Source organism: Lynx rufus, unplaced genomic scaffold (assembly GCF_022079265.1).
Source record: "Lynx rufus isolate CCGP_SWC_20201006 ecotype Redwood Valley unplaced genomic scaffold, mLynRuf1.p SCAF_2, whole genome shotgun sequence".
NCBI lineage: Eukaryota > Metazoa > Chordata > Mammalia > Carnivora > Felidae > Lynx > Lynx rufus.
Window position 1 is genome coordinate 123165503 of NW_025814834.1, and position 19065 is coordinate 123184567.

General features: G+C 49.7%; 1 protein-coding gene across 1 annotated transcript; it reads right to left on the bottom strand.

Moving 5' to 3' along the window:
* Positions 1-263: 263 nt before the first annotated feature.
* MAB21L3 (mab-21 like 3) lies at positions 264-18859 on the bottom strand. The gene is made up of 6 exons (XM_047082295.1): positions 18672-18859; positions 15464-15722; positions 12360-12651; positions 8966-9144; positions 8302-8496; positions 264-3156 (listed from the first exon to the last, which is right to left on the bottom strand). Exons 1-6 carry the CDS (start codon positions 18857-18859, stop codon positions 2923-2925), a joined length of 1347 nt encoding a protein of 448 aa, XP_046938251.1. The 3' UTR covers positions 264-2922.
* Between the last annotated feature and the right edge of the window lie 206 nt (positions 18860-19065).

Consider the following 19065-nt stretch of genomic DNA (forward strand, 5'->3'; position numbering starts at 1 on the left):
AATGGCCCAGGGCCCACCCAAATGGCCTCATTTTAACTTGATCGCTTCTTTTAAAAATTTTAATGTTTATTTATTTTTGAGAGAGACAGAGACAGAGTGTGAGCAGGGGAGGGGCGGAGAGAGAGAGAGAGAGAGAGAGAGAGAGACAACAGTCTTCACACTGTCAGCACCAAGTCTGATGCGGGGGTAGAACTTGTGAACCGTGAGATAGTGACCTGAGCCGAAATCGGTCGTTCAACCGACTGAGCCACCCAGGCCCCCCTTGACCACCTCTTTAAAGGCCCCACCTCCAAATACAGACACATTCTGAGGCACTGGGGGTGAGAGCTTCCGTACGTGAATTTTATGCGTGTGGGGGGGAACACAATCCAGCCCATAACCACGCCCATAAAAAAATGGAGATACAGAGAGGGGTGAACAACTTATTAAGGGCAGTTGTGCGCCAGCGAGATGCAAGGGCAAGCAGGTCACTTAAATGGCTGAATACCAACCACTGCAGTATAAAACAGTCCTGTGGCCAGAGTGGACATGAAAGGAAAAATCTTTTGAAGAATAAAAACAAACAAACAAACAAACAAAAACTTGACCAGAATAATATCAGACTTATCAGTATGTATATATCAGCATATCAGAATATCAGTAATATCAGACTTCTCAGAGCTAGGCGCTCTGTGCCTACAAACAGAAAGGAGGGACGACTCTCTCCCAGGCTCCCTTTGAAAGCCTGAGCCTTAAGCAGAAAGACTGTGATGGCTGGCCACCCTTCTCCCAGAAGCCAGATTGAAGTCCTGGGCTGAGGAGGGTGCCACCTACTGGGCTCTGAGGGGTATGTGCGGGAAAGAGGCTCTTCCCAAATGCGGTCCTCTGCTGTCCTCTGCTGCCCAGCAGAGGAACAGTCGGGAGTCCGCAGATCGCCCTGCTTCCTACGAAGACCGCAGACAGATATGGGGAGGTGGGAAGAGCCTACTGGATCAGACTGTGGAGTATGTCAGTCCCACTCCTCTCCACGTGCACATTTCCAATCAGTGGTCCAGCCAACTTCCACTTCTTGGCATTATACAGCTCGCTTAAAACTTGCTTCACTTGTTTTCATCATTAAAAAAAAAAAAAGTTATTATCTGCCACCTTCTGAGAAATGATGTGTCCCAAGGCCCAAGAGTATGGGTCTTTGAATGCAAGTTCTGATGACTTAACAAAACATTGGCTTGCTCATTATTTCACATTTTCAAAAATTATCAACTCATCATATCTTTGAAAGGATTTTTTTTTCCCCAACAGTTTAAAATCATGATTTCCTATGTGATAGCCCAGGGAACCCACCATTTGGTTAGAGTATTTTTGTAAAAATATTTCACTTTCCAATGTGACTTTTTAAAAAAAAAACTCAGTTGTTCATGGTTTTAGAAATTTCGGTGGGGGAAATGTTCTGAGTAATAAAGGATTCCCTTGAGTTGAAAATCTTAAATAAGTACCAGAAGAAAGCATTGACCTCCCCAAGCATTCTTTGTGCCACATGGGATGTGTGGCCCGTGGATCTCAGTGAAATTCAAAATGGGTGGGCTTACTGGCCTTCAATGCCTCAACTCTTGGGTGGGACCCTACGCCCCCTTTATACAGTCACTGGACTGGTCATTTAAAATGCAAGTCATAAATAAATAAACAAACAAAATGCAAATCATATCACCATACCCTACTGCTCTGGGAAAGGCCAACTGTCATGCCTTTGATTTTAGAATAAAATACAGATTCCTTGCCAGCTTTACAAGGTTCAGTGATCTGACCCATTCCAGCCCCTCCAAGCCTGCCCTGCCCCCCCGCTTCCCTTCCCCTTCAGCTGTTTGCATTTTCATCCTTCGAGGAGCTCTCTGTGGCTCTATTTCAATATCCTGTTTGTTTCCTTCAGGGCACTTGCTACCATTTGTAATAATCGTGTTTATTTATCTGTTGTGCACTTCCTGTCTTTGACATTAGGTGCCGTCCCCCAATGGGTACCTCCTTTGTCCATTTGGCTCCTCGCTCGACTCCCAGTGCCTAATGAGCATGTATCTACCCATGAATGAGTGAGCAAATGAGGTGAGCAAAGGCAGGTATTGAGAGGTGGGTGACACCAAGCCATTTCTTGGAGGTCATCATCCTGGGCCCATTCCAAGAATATAAAACATCGGGCACAAGAAAAGGGGAATGGCCGGAGCAGGCTGGCAAGCAGGGCTGAACTTTCACCTCTGGCCAACACTGGCCATCAAAACCACCCTCTCCCCTCTTAGAGAACACCAGGGAAGCAGCTAGAACCACACGACCCAAAGTACGGTTCAGGAGAACTGAGGGCAGGAAGGCCAGGGCAGGTGTGCCCACCGGTCAGACACAATCACCCCGTCAGCGGTGTTGGTGCCGATCCAGCAGGCAAACACTGGCTACCAACCAATGACTAACACTTTGTGTTGACCCAGTGCCCTCCTCTAGTAAGGGCACCAGCATAGTCCCCCAGGCTCAGAAAGGTACATTCACAGCTGCATTTGCGAGTGGAAAGGTAATGAGCCCATGGTCAGTGGGCTGGAGCACCAGTCCTGGGCCGCAGGCCGATGCCTGGCCCCCCAGGGGTTCCTGTCTCCATCCTCCCCGGCAGACACTCAGAGCCCAAGCGAGGAGAACACATCCAGTGCTGTCAGCAGCTCAGAATCGATGGCTTGGGGAAGCCTGATGACAGCTTGTCCCCGAGAGAGGTAGCTCGTGAGGGCTGAAATGCTTGCTTGGCTCTAGGGAAGCTGAGATTGGACATCTTGGGGTACAGTGTTCCCCCCTTAAGTGCTAGTGGGCCAATGTCATCTCCTGTGCCACACGTTGCTTCTCTCCTGAGCAGGATCCTCCAGGGAACGAGGTCGAGCCAGGATAAAGCGTCCAAGAGCCTCCCAGGCAGGGGCAGCGTCAGGGCAGGCCGATCTGGGGGTTCTTCAGGAAGAGAGCCAGTTTCTGGGCCACGGTGTCCAGTTCGCCCGAGCTGGCATGCTGGAGCAGGTTGCTCTTGCGCACGAAATAGTGCTTCAGAAAGTGCTGGCTCACACACTTGTGCAGCTTCCTCACCAGGCGCAGGAACGCTTTGCTGAACACCTGCCACTCCTTCGGGTGGGGGTATTTCTCACAAGTCCAAAAGAGCACCGTCTACGGAAGGAAGAGGTGGTGTCAGACATCGTTCCGGGCAATGGAGGAGAAAGTCTTCAGAAATGGTACCGGGCTCACGAGGCCGTGGAAGGAGGGAGAAGGGAGTCACCCAGGACAAGTTGGTTCCGCCATGATTTCACGATCCCCACCCTCGGGTGGGTTCTCGGCCTCGCCCTGCAGGTCTCCTGCGCCTCTTTGATCATTGTTTCTCTCGCCACTGGTATCCCCAGTTACCACCACTCTCCTTAGATCTGCAATTTCCCCACTCCTGGCGGATGCCTTTGCCTACTACTTTACAAGGAAGATGGAAACCCTCATGGCAGCAAAACAGTCCGCCTACCTGCGCATCTTCCTCTCTCGCTCTCTGCTTGACCACCCCCCTGGCCAGGAGAACCCCCAAACAGGGCTTGGGATCTCTCCTTCTGGGAGCTGTCTGCGACTGACTTCCCTCTTTCCTGCCCTTGTCCTTCCGCTGCTGGCTCTTGAAATTATTCTAAACTCTCCTCCCCCACTCCTTGCCCCAGGGCCACGTCTGCCTCCTAACCCCTCACATCTTGGCAAGTGAAGGCTTCTCAAAAGAATCCTCTCAATTATCTGTCGTCATTTCCTCTCTGCTGACTGCCATCTCGATCCACTGCAATATGGATTTTTCCGCCATCGGTCCTCAGGGCCCGTGGTCTCCATGTTGCTAAGTCCAAGTCCAACAGGCCTTGCCCAGCAGAATGGGGTTCTCTCATTGGGGCTTCTCAATGGGGTTCTCTCTCACTGGGTTGCCAAGCTTCTGGGCTCTCTGGGTTTCTCCAGGCACCACAGCTACCCCTTGGCACACTATCTGCTTTCTCTACTTCCCAGTGACGGAGTTTTGGAGGCTCTGTTCCATACCCTCTTTTTCTCTTGGTCTCTTTTCCTTCCTTCCTCAGCAGCTAGAATCCCCACCGAACAAATAGAGGTCACTCACAATTTCTCTTCCCAGGCCAGACTTCTCTGACCTCCTCTCCTGGTATCTCTTGGGAATCTGAAAGTTATCGCCACCAACATGTCCCAGCCGGACTCACGACCCTTCTCCCCACAAACCTGGTGTGTTTCCAGACTTCCTTATCCAGCCAGTCAGGCAAGACTCAACCCGGGAGTCACCCCTCCCTCACCACCCTCATCAAGTTCTGCCAGTGCCTCCAAAGTGTTTCTCTCATCTACCGTGTATGTTCATCTCCACTGTTTTCTTCCTCTCCCATCTCACCTGGGCCTCTGCCCCTATTCTTGTCCCCAGTCTGTCACCACGCTGCGGCCAACGTGATCTTTTTGAGTATAAATCTATGTTTCTTCGTGTCTGAAATACTTTAGGGCCGCCTGGGTGGCTCCGTTGGTTAAGTGTGTAACTCTCGATTCAGGCTCAGGTCATGACCTCATGGTTCAGGAGTTCGAGCCCCACGTCAGGCTCTGCATGGACAGTGTGAGGCCTGCTTGGGATTCTCTCTGCCTCTCCCCTGCTTGCATGCACATGCACTCTCTCTCTCTACCCCTCGCAATAAATAAACAACAAAAAAGAAACACTTTAAAGACTTCCCATTGGTCAATGAAAAACAATCCTTAACATGGTTTGGTTTGCGAGGTTTGCTCCCTACCTTCCTTTCCAGCCTCATCTTACCCTCGTCCTCCCTTGTTCTCTCCTTCCAGCCCCACTGGCCCCCCTCTTCTACCACAGGGTGACTTCTTTCATATCTGACTTCTGTGTGGAGCACACTTCCTTCCCCAGTATGTCCGGGAAACTCACCTGTCAGATCAAATTTCCCTACGATACCATTAAACACTCTCTTCGTCCCGCACTTCCCATAAGCACCAGTGGTCACAGGAGTAGCCGTCTCTGTATTCATTAATGTGATTCCCTGCTAGATTGTAAACTCCATCAAAGAAGAGAGCGATACCTATTTTTTTTTTAATTTTTTTTTTTCAACGTTTATTTATTTTGGGACAGAGAGAGACAGAGCATGAACTGGGGAGGGGCAGAGAGAGAAGGAGACACAGAATCGGAAACGGCTCCAGGCTCTGAGCCATCAGCCCAGAGCCCGACGCGGGGCTCGAACTCCCGGACCGCGAGATCGTGACCTGGCTGAAGTCGGACGCTTAACCGACTGCGCCACCCAGGCGCCCCGCGATACCTATTTTAATTGCTGTTACATCGCTAGCACCCAGCAGAGGAGCTGGCCCATGGGAGGCAGTCAATAAACGCTTATTGACTAAGTGAAATAAGCAATGTTATGATTTAGATGTTGAGCGTTTTTAAAATACAGCCTTGACTAAGAAAGAAAAGAGCAGTTTTGGGTTCACGGCAAGACACTGAGTGTGCTTTGATTTAGAGCACATCGTGCAAAGTAAACGAGTCGGAGAGGATATCATGCTAGTCAAGATAACCTAGATACAGAATAGTTTGGGGCACCTGGGCGGCTCAGTCGATTAAGCATCCGACTTTGGCTCAGGGCATCATCTTGCGGTTCATGAGTTTGAGCCCCACATCGGGCTCTGTGCTGACAGTTTAGAGCCTGGAGCCTGCTTCGGATTCTGTGTCTCCTTCTCTCACTCTCTCTCTGCCCCTCCCCAGCTTGCAACTCTGTCTCTCTCTCAAAAATAAAGAAACATAAAAAAAAAAAGATAACCTAGATACAAAAAGTGTTTTCATGCCTCTTGTAGTTAAGCATTTATCTCCCTAAACAAACCAAAACAGTTAAGCCTCTTATAATCAAGCCCCTGTGCCTTTGAGTGGGTTTTAGGAACAAATAAGCCAAAGAAGGATAAGCTCTTGTTCACATGGACTTGCTCGGGAAAGAGCCACTTTGGGGAGGAGGTGAGAAACTCATCAGACAGTTAGGCTGAAGGTGGGGTGACAATAAGTGGCACGACCTTCCTGATGCTGTTTTGCAACCAGTCTCTTCTGTTTTCCCCAGGCTGAAGGCTTGGCAACGATCCCGCCCACTCAAGCCATCATCTGGATGGTGTCTAACAGCACACTGTCACCAGCCACGCCCATCCCAATGTCTAAATGTGAGGGCATCCTGCCCTTGGGCCACAGTGGGAGACTAGAAGAACAGGCAGTTAGGACTGTTTTTGCCCTTCCTGCCCTTCTCAACAAATAACCCCCCTTTACAATGCCCGTTCTTGAGAGGGCACAATCCTGTGCCTTGAAGGTGAGCTCGGGAGAACTGAAACAGAGCACCTTTAAGGAGTTGCCCTAAAATCCTCTAGTGACTGAGAAGCCACTAGAATAAAAGTAAATCTTCGCATGTAATGCAGTTTTGACCGCAGTCAAGGGCCGGGAGGCCCGTGGTGGCCCTATTCAATCTCGTCTAAATTATTCATGTCACTTAATGTGTTTCCATCCATCTTAATTGTGAGGCAATGAAGTCAGTGGTTAAGATTAGGAGCTTCAATAGGAGATAGAATGGAGTTTGCGGCTCAGCTCTGGCTCTTGCTAGTGTGGCCTGTAGAAAGGCCAGGAGGAAAGAAGCTAAACCAGCAGAATGAACTAGACTACCTTCAGGAAGCACATGTCCTCGATCCAGGAGAACAGGTGAGTGTTTTTAGGGGAATGTGCTCAGTGTTAAGAATGTTGAGATTCCAGAGAGAGGCACAGCTATGTGCAAATGAGATATTAACAGATTCTTGGGCAGGTCAAGAGGGACAGGTTATTAGGGAAGATACGAAAGCAAAGCAAAGACTACTGATTTCGTGGCGGGGGGGGGTGGGAAGCTCAATAGAATGTGAAGGCATTCATTCATTCGCCCAACAAGTATTTACTGAGCAACTACTAGGTACACCACATTGGGAGAGATCCTAAGGGCTCATTAGTAGTTGCCCTTAAATACCTTACATTGGAGCTGGGGTCAGAAGCTCTGACCCCAACACAGGGGCAGAAGATGGAGGTCCACTGAATGCCAAGGGGCACAGCAGGAGCGTGCAAGGAAGACACACACACACACAGGACCTGTGCTCACCTTGTCGAAGGGCAGGGAGAACGGACAAAGCTCCCGGACAGACGCTAGCTAGGCTCGGGCTGTGCTGTCTCTAAGTCTGCCTTCTCCCAACCTCAGTGTGCCACACAGCCTGTTCCATGAACGTCCAGTTCACGGTGTATGGTTGGAAATTTGCAAAAGAGGAGCTGAGAGTGTGAAAGTCACCTCCCCAGGGGGACCCCCCCCCCCACCAGCCCCGATCTCGCAGCCCAGGTCAGGCTCTGCTGCTCTGAGCCCTCACGGAATGATGCTCCCGTCCTCTCTAGTGCTCCCCGTGCTGTGTGAGGCCACATGCACCTGGAGGACCATCTGACAAATGTCTGTCTGCCCCGCTAAACCATAAGCTCCATGGGAGCAGGAACCATTTCTGTGTTTGCTCATCTTGTGCTTGTGGAGCACACAGCAGGTGCTGGGGCAGGTGTGGCCCAGAGTAACCTCAATAAACATTTGCTGGGTGAGCGAGGAAGGGCATTCATGAATGTTGGGTTTGGGGGCGAGGGGAGGCAGGTGCCGTAGGGTTTAGGGAAACCCCTGCCGGCTGATTTGGAACCTGGCAGTTCGGGTCTGTGGCAATGCTCACGTGGCAACCTCACCATTTCCCGGATCCCCCTCTGCGCGGCGGGCATCGGAGCACCGGTGGCCGCACCTGTGGGGACTGAGGGAGTCCTCACACCAGGGAAACCTCGAATCCATCTGAGGTTCAAGCAATTTGCAAGACTTCATCAGACCGTGGGTTTCTCAAAGGCGGAGGCTTTGAGTAAATCAATGCTGAACCCCAGCCAAGTTTCTGGCGCATCGCGCTGGTTTGTTGCGTGAAATAAGTCGAGGGGAGAGATGGAGAGAGAAGAAAATCTGGAAAGGGCAAAAAGCAAGAAAAGGAAAGAGGGCAAGAAGGGGAGGGCAGGGAGGAGGCGGAAGCCATTCAGCCTGGGCAGGGCTGCGGCGGGCACACATACAGCCCGGGTTTACACATCTCGGTAGTGAGCAGTAACTTTGGGATGGCAACTATGGACACTAGGGTCTTCTGAATTCGTCGTGTGCACACACACACACATACACACACACCTGTCGTGAGTGGCTCCGGCCGGGCCCTGCAGGGCATACAGAGAGGACCCGCCCAAATTCGTGCGTGCCCACTCACCTGCAGATGGTGGGACGTGACGACAGGCCTCCTTCCCGGACACCAGACGTCCTCCTTCATCTGCCTCAGGGCCTGGAAGCACTTCCTGCGGCAGCCCCCGTCCTCATCCAGCTGGTCTAGCAGCACCTGCTCAGCCTGCAGGAAACTCTGCTGCCAGTGATAATTTGAACAGGCCAACAAGGCAAACCCAAACGACTGGGGAGAGAGAAAACCATCCGGAAAATGAGAAGGACGGTGCTCGCCGCAGCAGAAAAGCCCTCTCTGAAGCCATCCGCTACTCTGGGGGGTGGGGGGGGGGCCTGCCAGCAGGCAGGCTCTACCTCCTACGTGGGGGACGCGGAAGGAGCCTCGGGACAAGCCCCCCTCCCGGAGCGCAGTGAATGGCAGAGGCTGTGCCCACTTTCACCTGGTGCTCCACGTTAAGCCCGAACCAGAATCACCTGCGGAGCTTCTTACACCACAGGTTGCAGGGCCCCGCCCAGCAGGCCTCAGTCGGTAGGTCCGGGGCGGGCCCGGGAATCTGCATTCCTAGCAGGCTCTCAGATTCTGCGACCCACACCTGGAGCATCACTGATCCCGTGACACCTCCTGTTTCCTTCCAGAGCTGGTTCACAGTCAGTGATGCTGTGGGCGGCTAAGCTGTGAGCCCCCGGCTCCCCGATACCTTGATACACTCCACTCGTTGTCGGGAAGGCCAGCGCTTCAGACAGGGAGGCCAGCGAGCTTTCTCTGGCCAGACGGTAGGGATCTCCACCGTGGGGACCAGCTCTAGCTCCACCTGACATGTGGAGGTTTCCACGGCAACCCAAACTGCGGAGAGCTGCGTCAGCATGCTGACCTTACCTGGTGGGAAATGACAACGAGGCGATGAGAAGAGAAAGCCTGGCTCACTCCAAGAAGGAATTTGGGGGGGGGGCAGCTCTGACCACCTGACTGCAACTGGTGGGGCAACTTTCAAGCGTCAGGAGCCTTCCAAGGGTGGGGTGTTTATGTCAACACTAGACAATTAGCTGAGTAAATATCGATAGAAATGTTGCTAGAAAATCTCATTGTTAGTGAGTGTTTCTTTGTCCTTCCTCCCCCACCCCCAAGGTTTTTGTGGTACCTTTTCTTTTAAATTAATAGATTCTTGAGGCACCTGGGTGGCACAGTCGGTTAAACGTCCGACTTTAGCTCAGGTCATGATCTCACAGTCTGTGAGTTCGAGCCCTGCATCAGGCTCTGTGGTGACAGATCGGAGCCTGGAACCTGCTTCGGATTCTGTGTCTCCCTCTCTCTCTCTCTGCCTCTCCCCTGCTTGCACTCTGTCTCTCTCTCTCTCTCTCAAAAATAAAATAAAAAGTTAATAAATTCTTTTCAGAAGGCTCAACTGAAGAAAAGAGACACAGAAGACAAAGAAAAGACATAGTATTTGCTGGTAAAAATGAAATCCAACCATTCTTCCATGCCCCCTCCGTTTCATCCAGATGTCCTGACCTTGCTGAGGACAGCCTCCAGTCCCCTTACTCCTTGACCTGCCTCTGGTGGGGTTCGGCTGAACCCACCTCTCACCTGACTCCCAGTCTCTCAGACAGCATGGCTTTGTACCCCCATCATTAAGCCAGTCTAGCCTCAGATGTATTTGTCATCCTGAGCCCTTGTAATTATAAAATACTTCAAAGTGTTCATAGCCATTGGCTTAAATGGTCGAAGGAGTGGAAACAGGCCCCCACTGCCTCTTCCAACCAGGCAGAGAGAGGGAGAGAAAAAAAAAAGGCATCTGGTAGCCTCTTCCAGCTCCTATAGGAGGACTCACTGCTAATCCATTCTCCCTTCTTTCAAAAGATACGCAGTGGTTTTGTTTGTCTGTCTGCCCTCATTACAGATAAGGATGAGCGGTCTTGAATCGGGATCTATTATTGTTCTCTTCTTCGCTCAGAGAGGAAAATGGAACTCCCTCACTAATTGTGTCGGGCTGTTCAAAAGGATAACGTCCCTCTCCTTGTCTGGGGTGTGATAAAGAGCTTATTGTCTGCATATCATCAGAGCTGCCCAGACAGGAACACGGCGACGTCTGGCACCTTGGCATCATTTACTGAAAGCATCTCATCAGCCTGCCCCGGTTTGAATCTCTCACTTGCCCTTGCACTGTTACCAGTGCTGCAGAGGTAAGTAAGAGGTTAGCGCATGCTGGGCCAGCCTGCCTCGCCCACACCCTACTCCTGCCTGGCTCTGCTTCCTTGCCGTGTGACCCCATCTCTCTCAACCTCAGTGTTCTCATCTGTCAAACAGGTAGGAAATTCACTCTTACTCTACAGGTTTGCTAGGCACATCGCATTTTCCATGAAAGCATCCTACACGTGGTGAAAATCCATTAAACGTGTGCCAATTCCATTAGGGAACCTTCCAGAATGGTTCTGTGTAGACAAGCAAACGCACATTCAGATCCATCTCTTTCTCCACACGTGGGAGTGCACATTGTTCGGCACTGTGGTTTCTCCCTTCATTATCCAGCACAAGGATTTTTCACAGCTCTGTGCGCACACACACGAATGTACCCCACTCTTCTTAAAGGCTGCGCAGTGGCCCAAGAGGCAGAGGTAGCACAATTTATTTTGTCAATTTCCCCTTGTAATTGACATTATTTCTAGTTACTTACTATTACAAAACCCATGGCAGTGAATACCCTTGTACATATTTCTCTTTCAAAAAAAATTGTTTTAATGTTTATTTTTGAGAGAGAGACAGAGACACAGTGTGAGCGGGGGAGGGGGCAGAGGGGGAGGGTACACAGAATCTGAAGCAGGCTCCAGGCTCTGAGCTGTCAGCACAGAGCCTGACACGGGGCTCGAACTCACAGACTGTGAGATCATGACCTGAGCCAAAGTCGGACGCTTAACCGACTGAGCCACCCAGGCGTCCTTCTCTTTTATGTATAGGAATGTATTTCTAGAACCTGGAATTGTTGGGTTGTCAAGTTAAGCACATTATAAAAATGAAAACAGACTATAATCGCGCTTTAAAAGGGAGGCACCAACTTACACTTCCAGGAGCAATGCGTGCAAAGGCCAGTTGCACCACACTCACCCCTACACTGAGCACAATCACACTTTTTCATCTCCGTCAACCTATGAGGTATTTTAATGCACACTGCTCGAAATATATGTTAGATGGAACATGTTTTCCCTCTTTTATACTACTACTTGTTTATATTCTTTTTCTCGGGGTCATTTTTTTTTTTGGTCACTATTTCTACTGGTCTACTCATATTTTTTTCTTCTTCGTTTATAAATATTCTTTTATAATTAAGGGAGTTAGCCATTTTTTCCCAGTGTGTGCGTGTGTGTTCACATATACCACACGGTTTAAGATTTGGGGATTGTCAGATTTAATCAGTCCTTTATGGCTTCTCAATTTTGTGTTTTGGCACAAGTCAGTGGTTTCCAAATGTGGCATCTCAAAACACCGAGGTACAAAACATGTCAGTCGGAGGGTGTTGTAGAAATGTGCTAATAACAAAGATCTGTGGTTTGTGAGGAATTTGGTTTTTAAAAAGTGTATCCACGTTTATGGAGCATCTGGGTGGCTCAGTCAGGTAAGCGTCTGACTTCAGCTCAGGTCACGATCTCACGGTCTGTGAGTTCGAGCCCCGTGTCGGGCTCTGTGCTGACAGCTCAGAGCCTGGAGCCTCCTTTGGATTCTGTGTCTCCCTCTCTCTGCCCCTCCCCTGCTCACGCTCTGTCACTCTCCTCTCTCTCAAAAATAAACATAAAAATAGTACCCACGTTTTTAAATTAACATCCAGGAAAGGGTGCATAACTCAAAGCCCATCGTAGCTATGCCAGGGCAGGAAACCACTTAAATCTAAGCAGATGCTGTATGGATTCCATTCTTTGGTGCGTCACAGCGGAAAAAAGAGCTAATTTCTACTGTGAGGATCGAACAGATGTTGGGAGCACACGATTATGGTCTCACTTTAGGGGCATGGGCTTCAGGTTAACACCCACCAACGCAGAGGATTTCTAGAGGCAAATGGGAAATGCCAGAAACTGCTCTTGTACTTTTCTCGATCCGCTCACCTGAGAGATGACAGGTTCCAATTGCGTTTTCTACCAGCTTCCGGAATACCTGGAGCACCTTGGCGGGCACAATATCTCCCTCGATGTTCACGTCTGCCTCATGCCACTGCCACTGGCTCTTCATGAACTGCTCCGCCTCCAGCCACTGCCGCAGGCCCTCTGGGTCCTGCAAGGGACAGGGGAGCCTGGTGCCCCGCAGGGTGTAGTATCGCCAGCGCTGCTCCCTGGCCTCCCTGTACCCCACCAGGCCCTTCACCGGGACCGTGACGAGGAACTGGCTGGGGGCCAAAACCTGGGGTCGAGAAGGGAGAGAGAAGTGTGAGTTCACAGACTCAGGAGGTCACAGAAATCCTCAGGGGGCCGGCCTGTCGAACCGGGCAGCTCGGTGAACTACTCCACCCTCAGCAACGTGCCGAGACGGACAGAAAGCTACACCTGTTCGTCCCAGGAGGCGTCTGTCCTTGTTGTGCCACTAACCACCGCGATGCCTCGGGCGGGCAAGTGGACCCGCTAGTCCTGGGTGTCAGGAAACTTCAAGGAAAAGAGTGAGCCTGACTTGCAACCCCAGAGGGCACCTAAGGTCCGGGGGAGAAGAGAAAGCAGGGAATACAAATAGTACACGCTGTGTTCTGCGCGTACTAAACACCGCAATTCTCACGCATCAGACTATGTGATATTCCCAGTTACACAATGAGGTGGCGGGCTTTGTTAACACTTCCCAGAGGAGGAATCTAAGGCTCACAGGGGCTCTGAGATCTCCTGAGGGACACACAGCCATTCAGTGGTAGAGCCAGAAGGTGAACCCGAGCCCTCTGATAGGCTGGCTCTCAGTCAGGGGGGAGTGGCCTGGAACGGGTCTGGAAGGGTCTGGCAGAGGAGGGCACGGGAGGGGGTGAAAGCATTCAGCAAAAATGTCCCCCTTTCTTTTTGCCCGTACTGATGACCCACAGCCCGTTTTAATGATCGGTCCTTACAACATCACAGATGAAACAAAAGGCAGTTGCTGAGACCACGTGAGCCACTGAGATGATTCTAAGCTTCATGGAATAAGACTAACAATCAGAATCTACCTACTCCACTTCTACAGGTACCGGTTAGGCAGAGGTCAGCGTGAAAGTGGTCAGGTGCGAAGTCCAAAGGAGAGAACACACTGGCCAGCAGCACACTACGCCCAAAGGGAGCTTGACACTGTGGGCCACATCACGTGGCACTCTACTCCGTGCTGTACCTTCCCCCACCAGTCAGCTGCACACTGGAAGAGCCACCTCCCTTTCATGGAAAGTTCTGACAGCGGTATTTGGTTAACCTTTGCTCAGGGCCCTGTCACTGGGCAGTTCAGGGGTGAGCAGCAAACTCCGCCTCATTCTCAGAGATCAACAGTGTGATCCTTTAGATGATGGATCCACATGACTTCTGGAGGCCACAGAAAAAGGCAGTAGGATTAAAAAAGGGAACAAAGCGGGGCACCTGGGTGGCTTAGTCATTTAAGCGCCAGACTCTGGCTCGGGTCATGATCTCACAGTTTGTGAGTTTGAGCCCCGCATCGGGCTCTGTGCTGACAGCTCAGAGCCTGGAGCCTGCTTCCGATTCTGTGTCTCCCTCTCTCTCTGCCTCTCCCCCATCTACGCTCTGTTTCTCTCTCTCTCTCAAAAATAAATAAACTTAAAAAAAAAAAAAGGGGGGGAACAAATCTAAACTATGGCACTCACAATCAATACATTATTTTAGTTCGTTTGCATGTGAATTCAAGAGTACAACTATCATGTTACTAGTCACATCAATGGTGCTTAATTACTCGCCGAATGTGGTCCAAGATAAAATAAAAGCAGTTTTTACATGCCCCACTGTAACTGTTTTCAAAATTTAATGTGCAGGACATCATGTACATAAATGCAAGATGTATTTTAAGCTATGGATTCTAAGTGAGACCACAGAAGGAAATTCCCTCAGATAGAATTCTAGGAAAAGTGGCATTGTGTTTCTACTCCACGTCACTGGTCTGTATTTGTCTAATACAGGTTGGAAGAGTGATAGACATGGGCAAACGATGTTGTGACATGTCAGGATCCAATCTAGTTTTGCAATGTTTATCCCGGGGTGAATTTCCCAAGCTCGGCACTCTGACCCCAAATCCACAGGTTCCAGAATCTTGTGGGTGGTCCTTGTGGCCCACAAGCTTGAAACGTCCTGGACCAGTAAGGGTCTTCTGTTCGGGTGCTATTTCTTCTGCTTATCCACTTATTCACTGAAGCTGGGTGTCCGCCATGGGCCACACACTATGCTGGTGCGAGGAATGGAGCGATCAATTAACATGAACTTTACAAACAAGGAGCTTGTAGTCTTGTGTGAGAGACAGGGCATGAATACGTATATCTTAAATGCGAGTGAAAGGGGTTCTTACGTGCCATAAGAAAAATTGAGACAAAGGAGAATGAGAATCAGAGCCTCACTTCTCTCATCACTGAAAGGCAGTGAGCCATGTCTTTTCCACAAGGAGGCATGAGTGAGGCTATTTCTGTGACAATGGCTTGGCACAAACAGCAGTGTCACAGGAAGGCTGGCTGTCACGCAGGGCCCTGGCCACTTAGAGCCCTGTCCGCAGTGGGCACAGCGGGGCTGCTGCTGCCGTTTCTAAGGGCCACCTCTTCCTCTTCTTCCTTCCCCCACCTGCAACCCACAGACCCTCACTTTCAACTGTTTTCCCACCAGTGCCCTGAGTTCCCTCGCCCCAGCCCTCAATCTATTAACTAGGTGCTTCATAAATGAATGTGAAGTTTAACTAAACTTCAGTTGTTATAGCAAAATGTGCTTTGGAATCAAAAGCCCCACGCTCAGTTCCAACTTTAGTGCCTAATAGGACATGATCAAGTCACTTGACTTCTCGAAGGCTCCATTTTTATCATCCGTAGAGGAGGAACGCGGGGGTTCACATGAGACAGCACCAATGGAGCGAGCGTGTAAATGATAAATGCTAAGAGCACCTGTGGTACATGAAGGCTTATCGGTATTCTCAGCAGTGTGACGTCCGTCGAATGCCCAGACGGGCCCACCCACGTTCCCTGGCTCTCTGGGAGGCGCTTGCAGTACAAGTGAGCCCTGCTTACCTTAATGTTCCCATTGTATGTGTCAGAGTAAGGGACGGCCTGAAATCGGAGGTCTTGGAGGCTGATCTCTGTGGTCAGATGGTGGACGACCCTCTGTACCTCCTCCACAATCTGCGAGATCTGCTGGCGCCTCAAGTCCACCTGCGTGACAAGGGATCGGCACAGGCGGTCATCCCCAGTGCAGGCTCCAGGCACCGGCACGGGGAAGTGACAATGTGGGCCCAGTGCTGGGTGACCACAGGAGTACACTCGAACAACCCTGCCCACCCACGAGCTCCAGGGGAGATGAACTTGGGTGTGATAGCACCTGCTCGTGGCTCAATGTTCGCCTCTAAACTGGAAGCATTCGTTCAATATTTATCCAGCACCTGCTGAGCGGTGAGTGCCCACCTAAGTGAACAAGAAAATAGCGGACAAGATAGACTTGTCCTCGTATATACAGGACATATGTATATATGTGTACACATACACACGTATACACATACACACATATATACACGTATATATGTACACACAGGTATGTGTATGTATAATCTAATATCAGGTATGATAAAGCGCATGTAGACCAATAAAATAGGATAAGGGACTAGAGAGTAAAGGGGCTGCTATTTTAGATCAGGTGGCCAGGGAAGGCTTCGCTAAGGAGGTGACATCTGAGTGAACCTTATCAACGACTGGGGAAAACAACCCCAAGGCCCCTAAAGCGGGAGCATGCTTGGCAAGGCTCAAGGACTGGCAAGGAGAACCCTGTGGTTGGAGCCTGGGAAAGGGAAAGGAGGGTGACAGGGGATGAATTTGGAAAAGATGGCGGGACCAGGCCATCCCATAGGGCTTTGTGTGCAGCGGTGAGACGATAAAATAGGGTAGAAAGGCTGCTATCCGGGTTGGTGAAGATTAAGCAGTTCAACGTTTGTGATCATGCTTCAGATGGTTTCCCACTTACATTGTCCACAAAGGATGGCTCTCTCCACCCCGGGACTCACCTCTCCTTTGCTACTAGATTCACAAGGTGCATGTTTGCTTTCCTTCAGACTCCACACTGTGAGTTCCCCAGAACCAGAACTACCCTCAGAAAGTCGAATACCAAAGATATATACCTTCACAGATACTTAAAGTTTAGGGAAATTGGTGTTTGTGGGGAACACAAAGGAACTTTTAGCAAAATCCAGGAGAGTTAGAAAGATCCAAGTAAAGAAGAAATGGGAAGAGTCTATAAGTGTTTTCTGATATGGTGGGGCTCTGTTCCATTGCTCATGGTGCCTTGACGAGTGTCCCCTTGGAGGGGCTACTGAGCCTCGCCAGGAACTGACTGGAAGCAATATTTGGTATATCTAAACACAAGGTCCACCATGAATCTCTATATCCCCACCCAGTTTTGTACAATGGCTGTTTCTATGTATTCTCGAGTAGTTTAAGACACCCATAAACTGGTCAAGAAAACAAGTTCAAGGCAAAGAGATTTCTAGCTGCTTTTCTAAACTAAGTCACCAACTAGCCCAGTCCCCTAAGATCTCATACCTCCCACCCACAAACCCAACCACCATATACGGACATTGGACACAAATATTCACACGCATACATGTTGTATGTCACATACACATTATAAATTATATCCTATGTAAAGTTAGTTCATTAATAAACATTTATTTAGCACCTCTGTGTTCGAGGTACTCTGTTACATGCTGAGGCACAGCAATGAACAGCACAGACACAGCCATGGCTGACAGTGGTGGGGAAGACAGGTGTCAGTACTGAATGGAAGTGTGGGTGCCATGATTGGGAAGTGTAGTGTGCCCCTGGGTACAATGGAGCAGAGGCCTTCTAGTCTGAAGACTGAGACCTGTTTTAAAGGTACTTGTCCCCACACAGGGGACTGTCTTTGAAAAACTAATACTCTCCAGATGTCTAGGAGTCACAAGAAACATAGGACGAGGCCCCTGATCTTCAGGAGTGTACAATCTCACTGAAAATACATGATACACATGAAATAGTCTTTTCAAAATCCATGTGTCTTGTCTGACCTTAGATATGATGATCGTGTCTATACAGGCTCGATCTTCTTCTTGCCACCAGTGGCCACAATACTGCTCTCCGTATTTCTATCCCACTACATTCATCATGGGAGAAGGGACCCGGGGCACCTACCTTGAACATCTGCAAACTATCAAGATTCTGCATCTTCCAGAGTGTCCAAGCGGAAGAGAAAAGGTAGTCACAGAGGGGATAGATCATTTGCCATGCCAAACATAAAGGAGAACGTGTTTAGCAGCCCACGATGAAGGGTCCTCAGCAGTGTAGAAATTCTTTGTGTTGTGATTCAACTCCATTCAACCCATTTTGTTGAACACTGTGCGTACGTGTCAAGAGGTTTACAGACAAAGCAAGACAAATAAACTGGAAATTAAAGTCACAGCAATCTAGTGCTGGGTAGAGGTTTGCACAGGATACTATGGGTACACAGAAAAGGGAAATTTCATCTAGTATTGGAGGCTGGGGGCCCTTTCTGGAGGCATAGTGTAGTGGTGTTGTATCTTGAAAGATGAGTAGGAGTTAGCTGGAAAGAGAAGGGCGTGAAGGTTGTTCTAGAAAGAGAAAATGGCAGATATCTAGTATAAGGAGCACAAGGGAAGAACTACAATGGCTCCTGTATTGTTGGAGAAGGGATTGCCTTGGAGGAGGATGGCGAAATGGGAGAATAAGCAGCAAGAGGTCTTGAGAATAAAGGAAGAAGAATTTCAAGAACAAAGTCAACAGTAAGGGGCCGAGCAAGATAGGGCCTGAAAAATGTTCACCATGTTTGGCAACTAGAACAGGATCAATGTGTTCGGGGAAGGGGTGGGCATTAAGCCAGATTGAAGTGGGTTAAGACTAAGTGCGAGGCAAGCAAGTAACAAGGTAAGCAACTCTTCCAGGAAGTCTGGCCAGGGGAGGGGTAAAACAAAACAGGGACACCAACAGGTTTTTTCAAAATGACACACAGGTTTGAACATGTCTAAATGCAGAGAGGAAGGAGCCAGAAGGAAGAGGCAGCAGAGAGCAAAGCCGTGGAGTAAAAATTTCCCAGCCAGAGGGGCTTGCAAATCCAGAAACCTGGTGGGCACTTCACCTTGGTGCATCAGAGGGAAAGAAAGACAGGTGCAAACACAGATAAAAGGGTAGGGAGTGAAGGAATGGGAGAGATTTCCTGTCTGATGACTATTTTCTTTACAGCATAGGAGACAAGGCAATGTGCTGTAAGATGGAGAAGGGAACGTAGGGGACTTCGGGGTGACAGACTTTGGAGATCACATCTCTAAGAAATGGAGGCTGTTCAGGCATGTATGTGAAGATTTCCAGGAGGTCCCAAGACTCAGCTGTGGGGGGTTCCCGAGGCTGTGGGATACCAGTGGGCTTCATTGTAAGATGTTCTCCACGCCTCGACCCTCCAAAGGTAACACCAGAGGTGCTAAGGTTAGGACTTGCTGGGCAAGATCTGGAGAAGAATAAAGGAACAAGGGAGGGTTTCCATGGTGGGCCACGTTTTCCAGCCAGGGGAAGAGAATGGACAAAACCATTTTGTAGATTAGAGAACATTGGACGAGTTCAGGGACCAGAAGTCTGAT

Excerpts from the sequence above, each read along its gene's own strand:
- MAB21L3 (XM_047082295.1), bottom strand. The coding sequence starts at position 18,859 with ATGAAGCCCACTGGTATCCCACAGCCTCGGGAACCCCCCACAGCTGAG. Across the intron at positions 9,145-12,359 it reads TGGAACCTGTCATCTCTCAG|GTAAGGTCAGCATGCTGACG; the intron begins GTGAGCGGATCG and ends ATTTCCCACCAG. Across the intron at positions 3,157-8,301 it reads TCACGTCCCACCATCTGCAG|ACGGTGCTCTTTTGGACTTG; the intron begins GTGAGTGGGCAC and ends TTCCTTCCGTAG.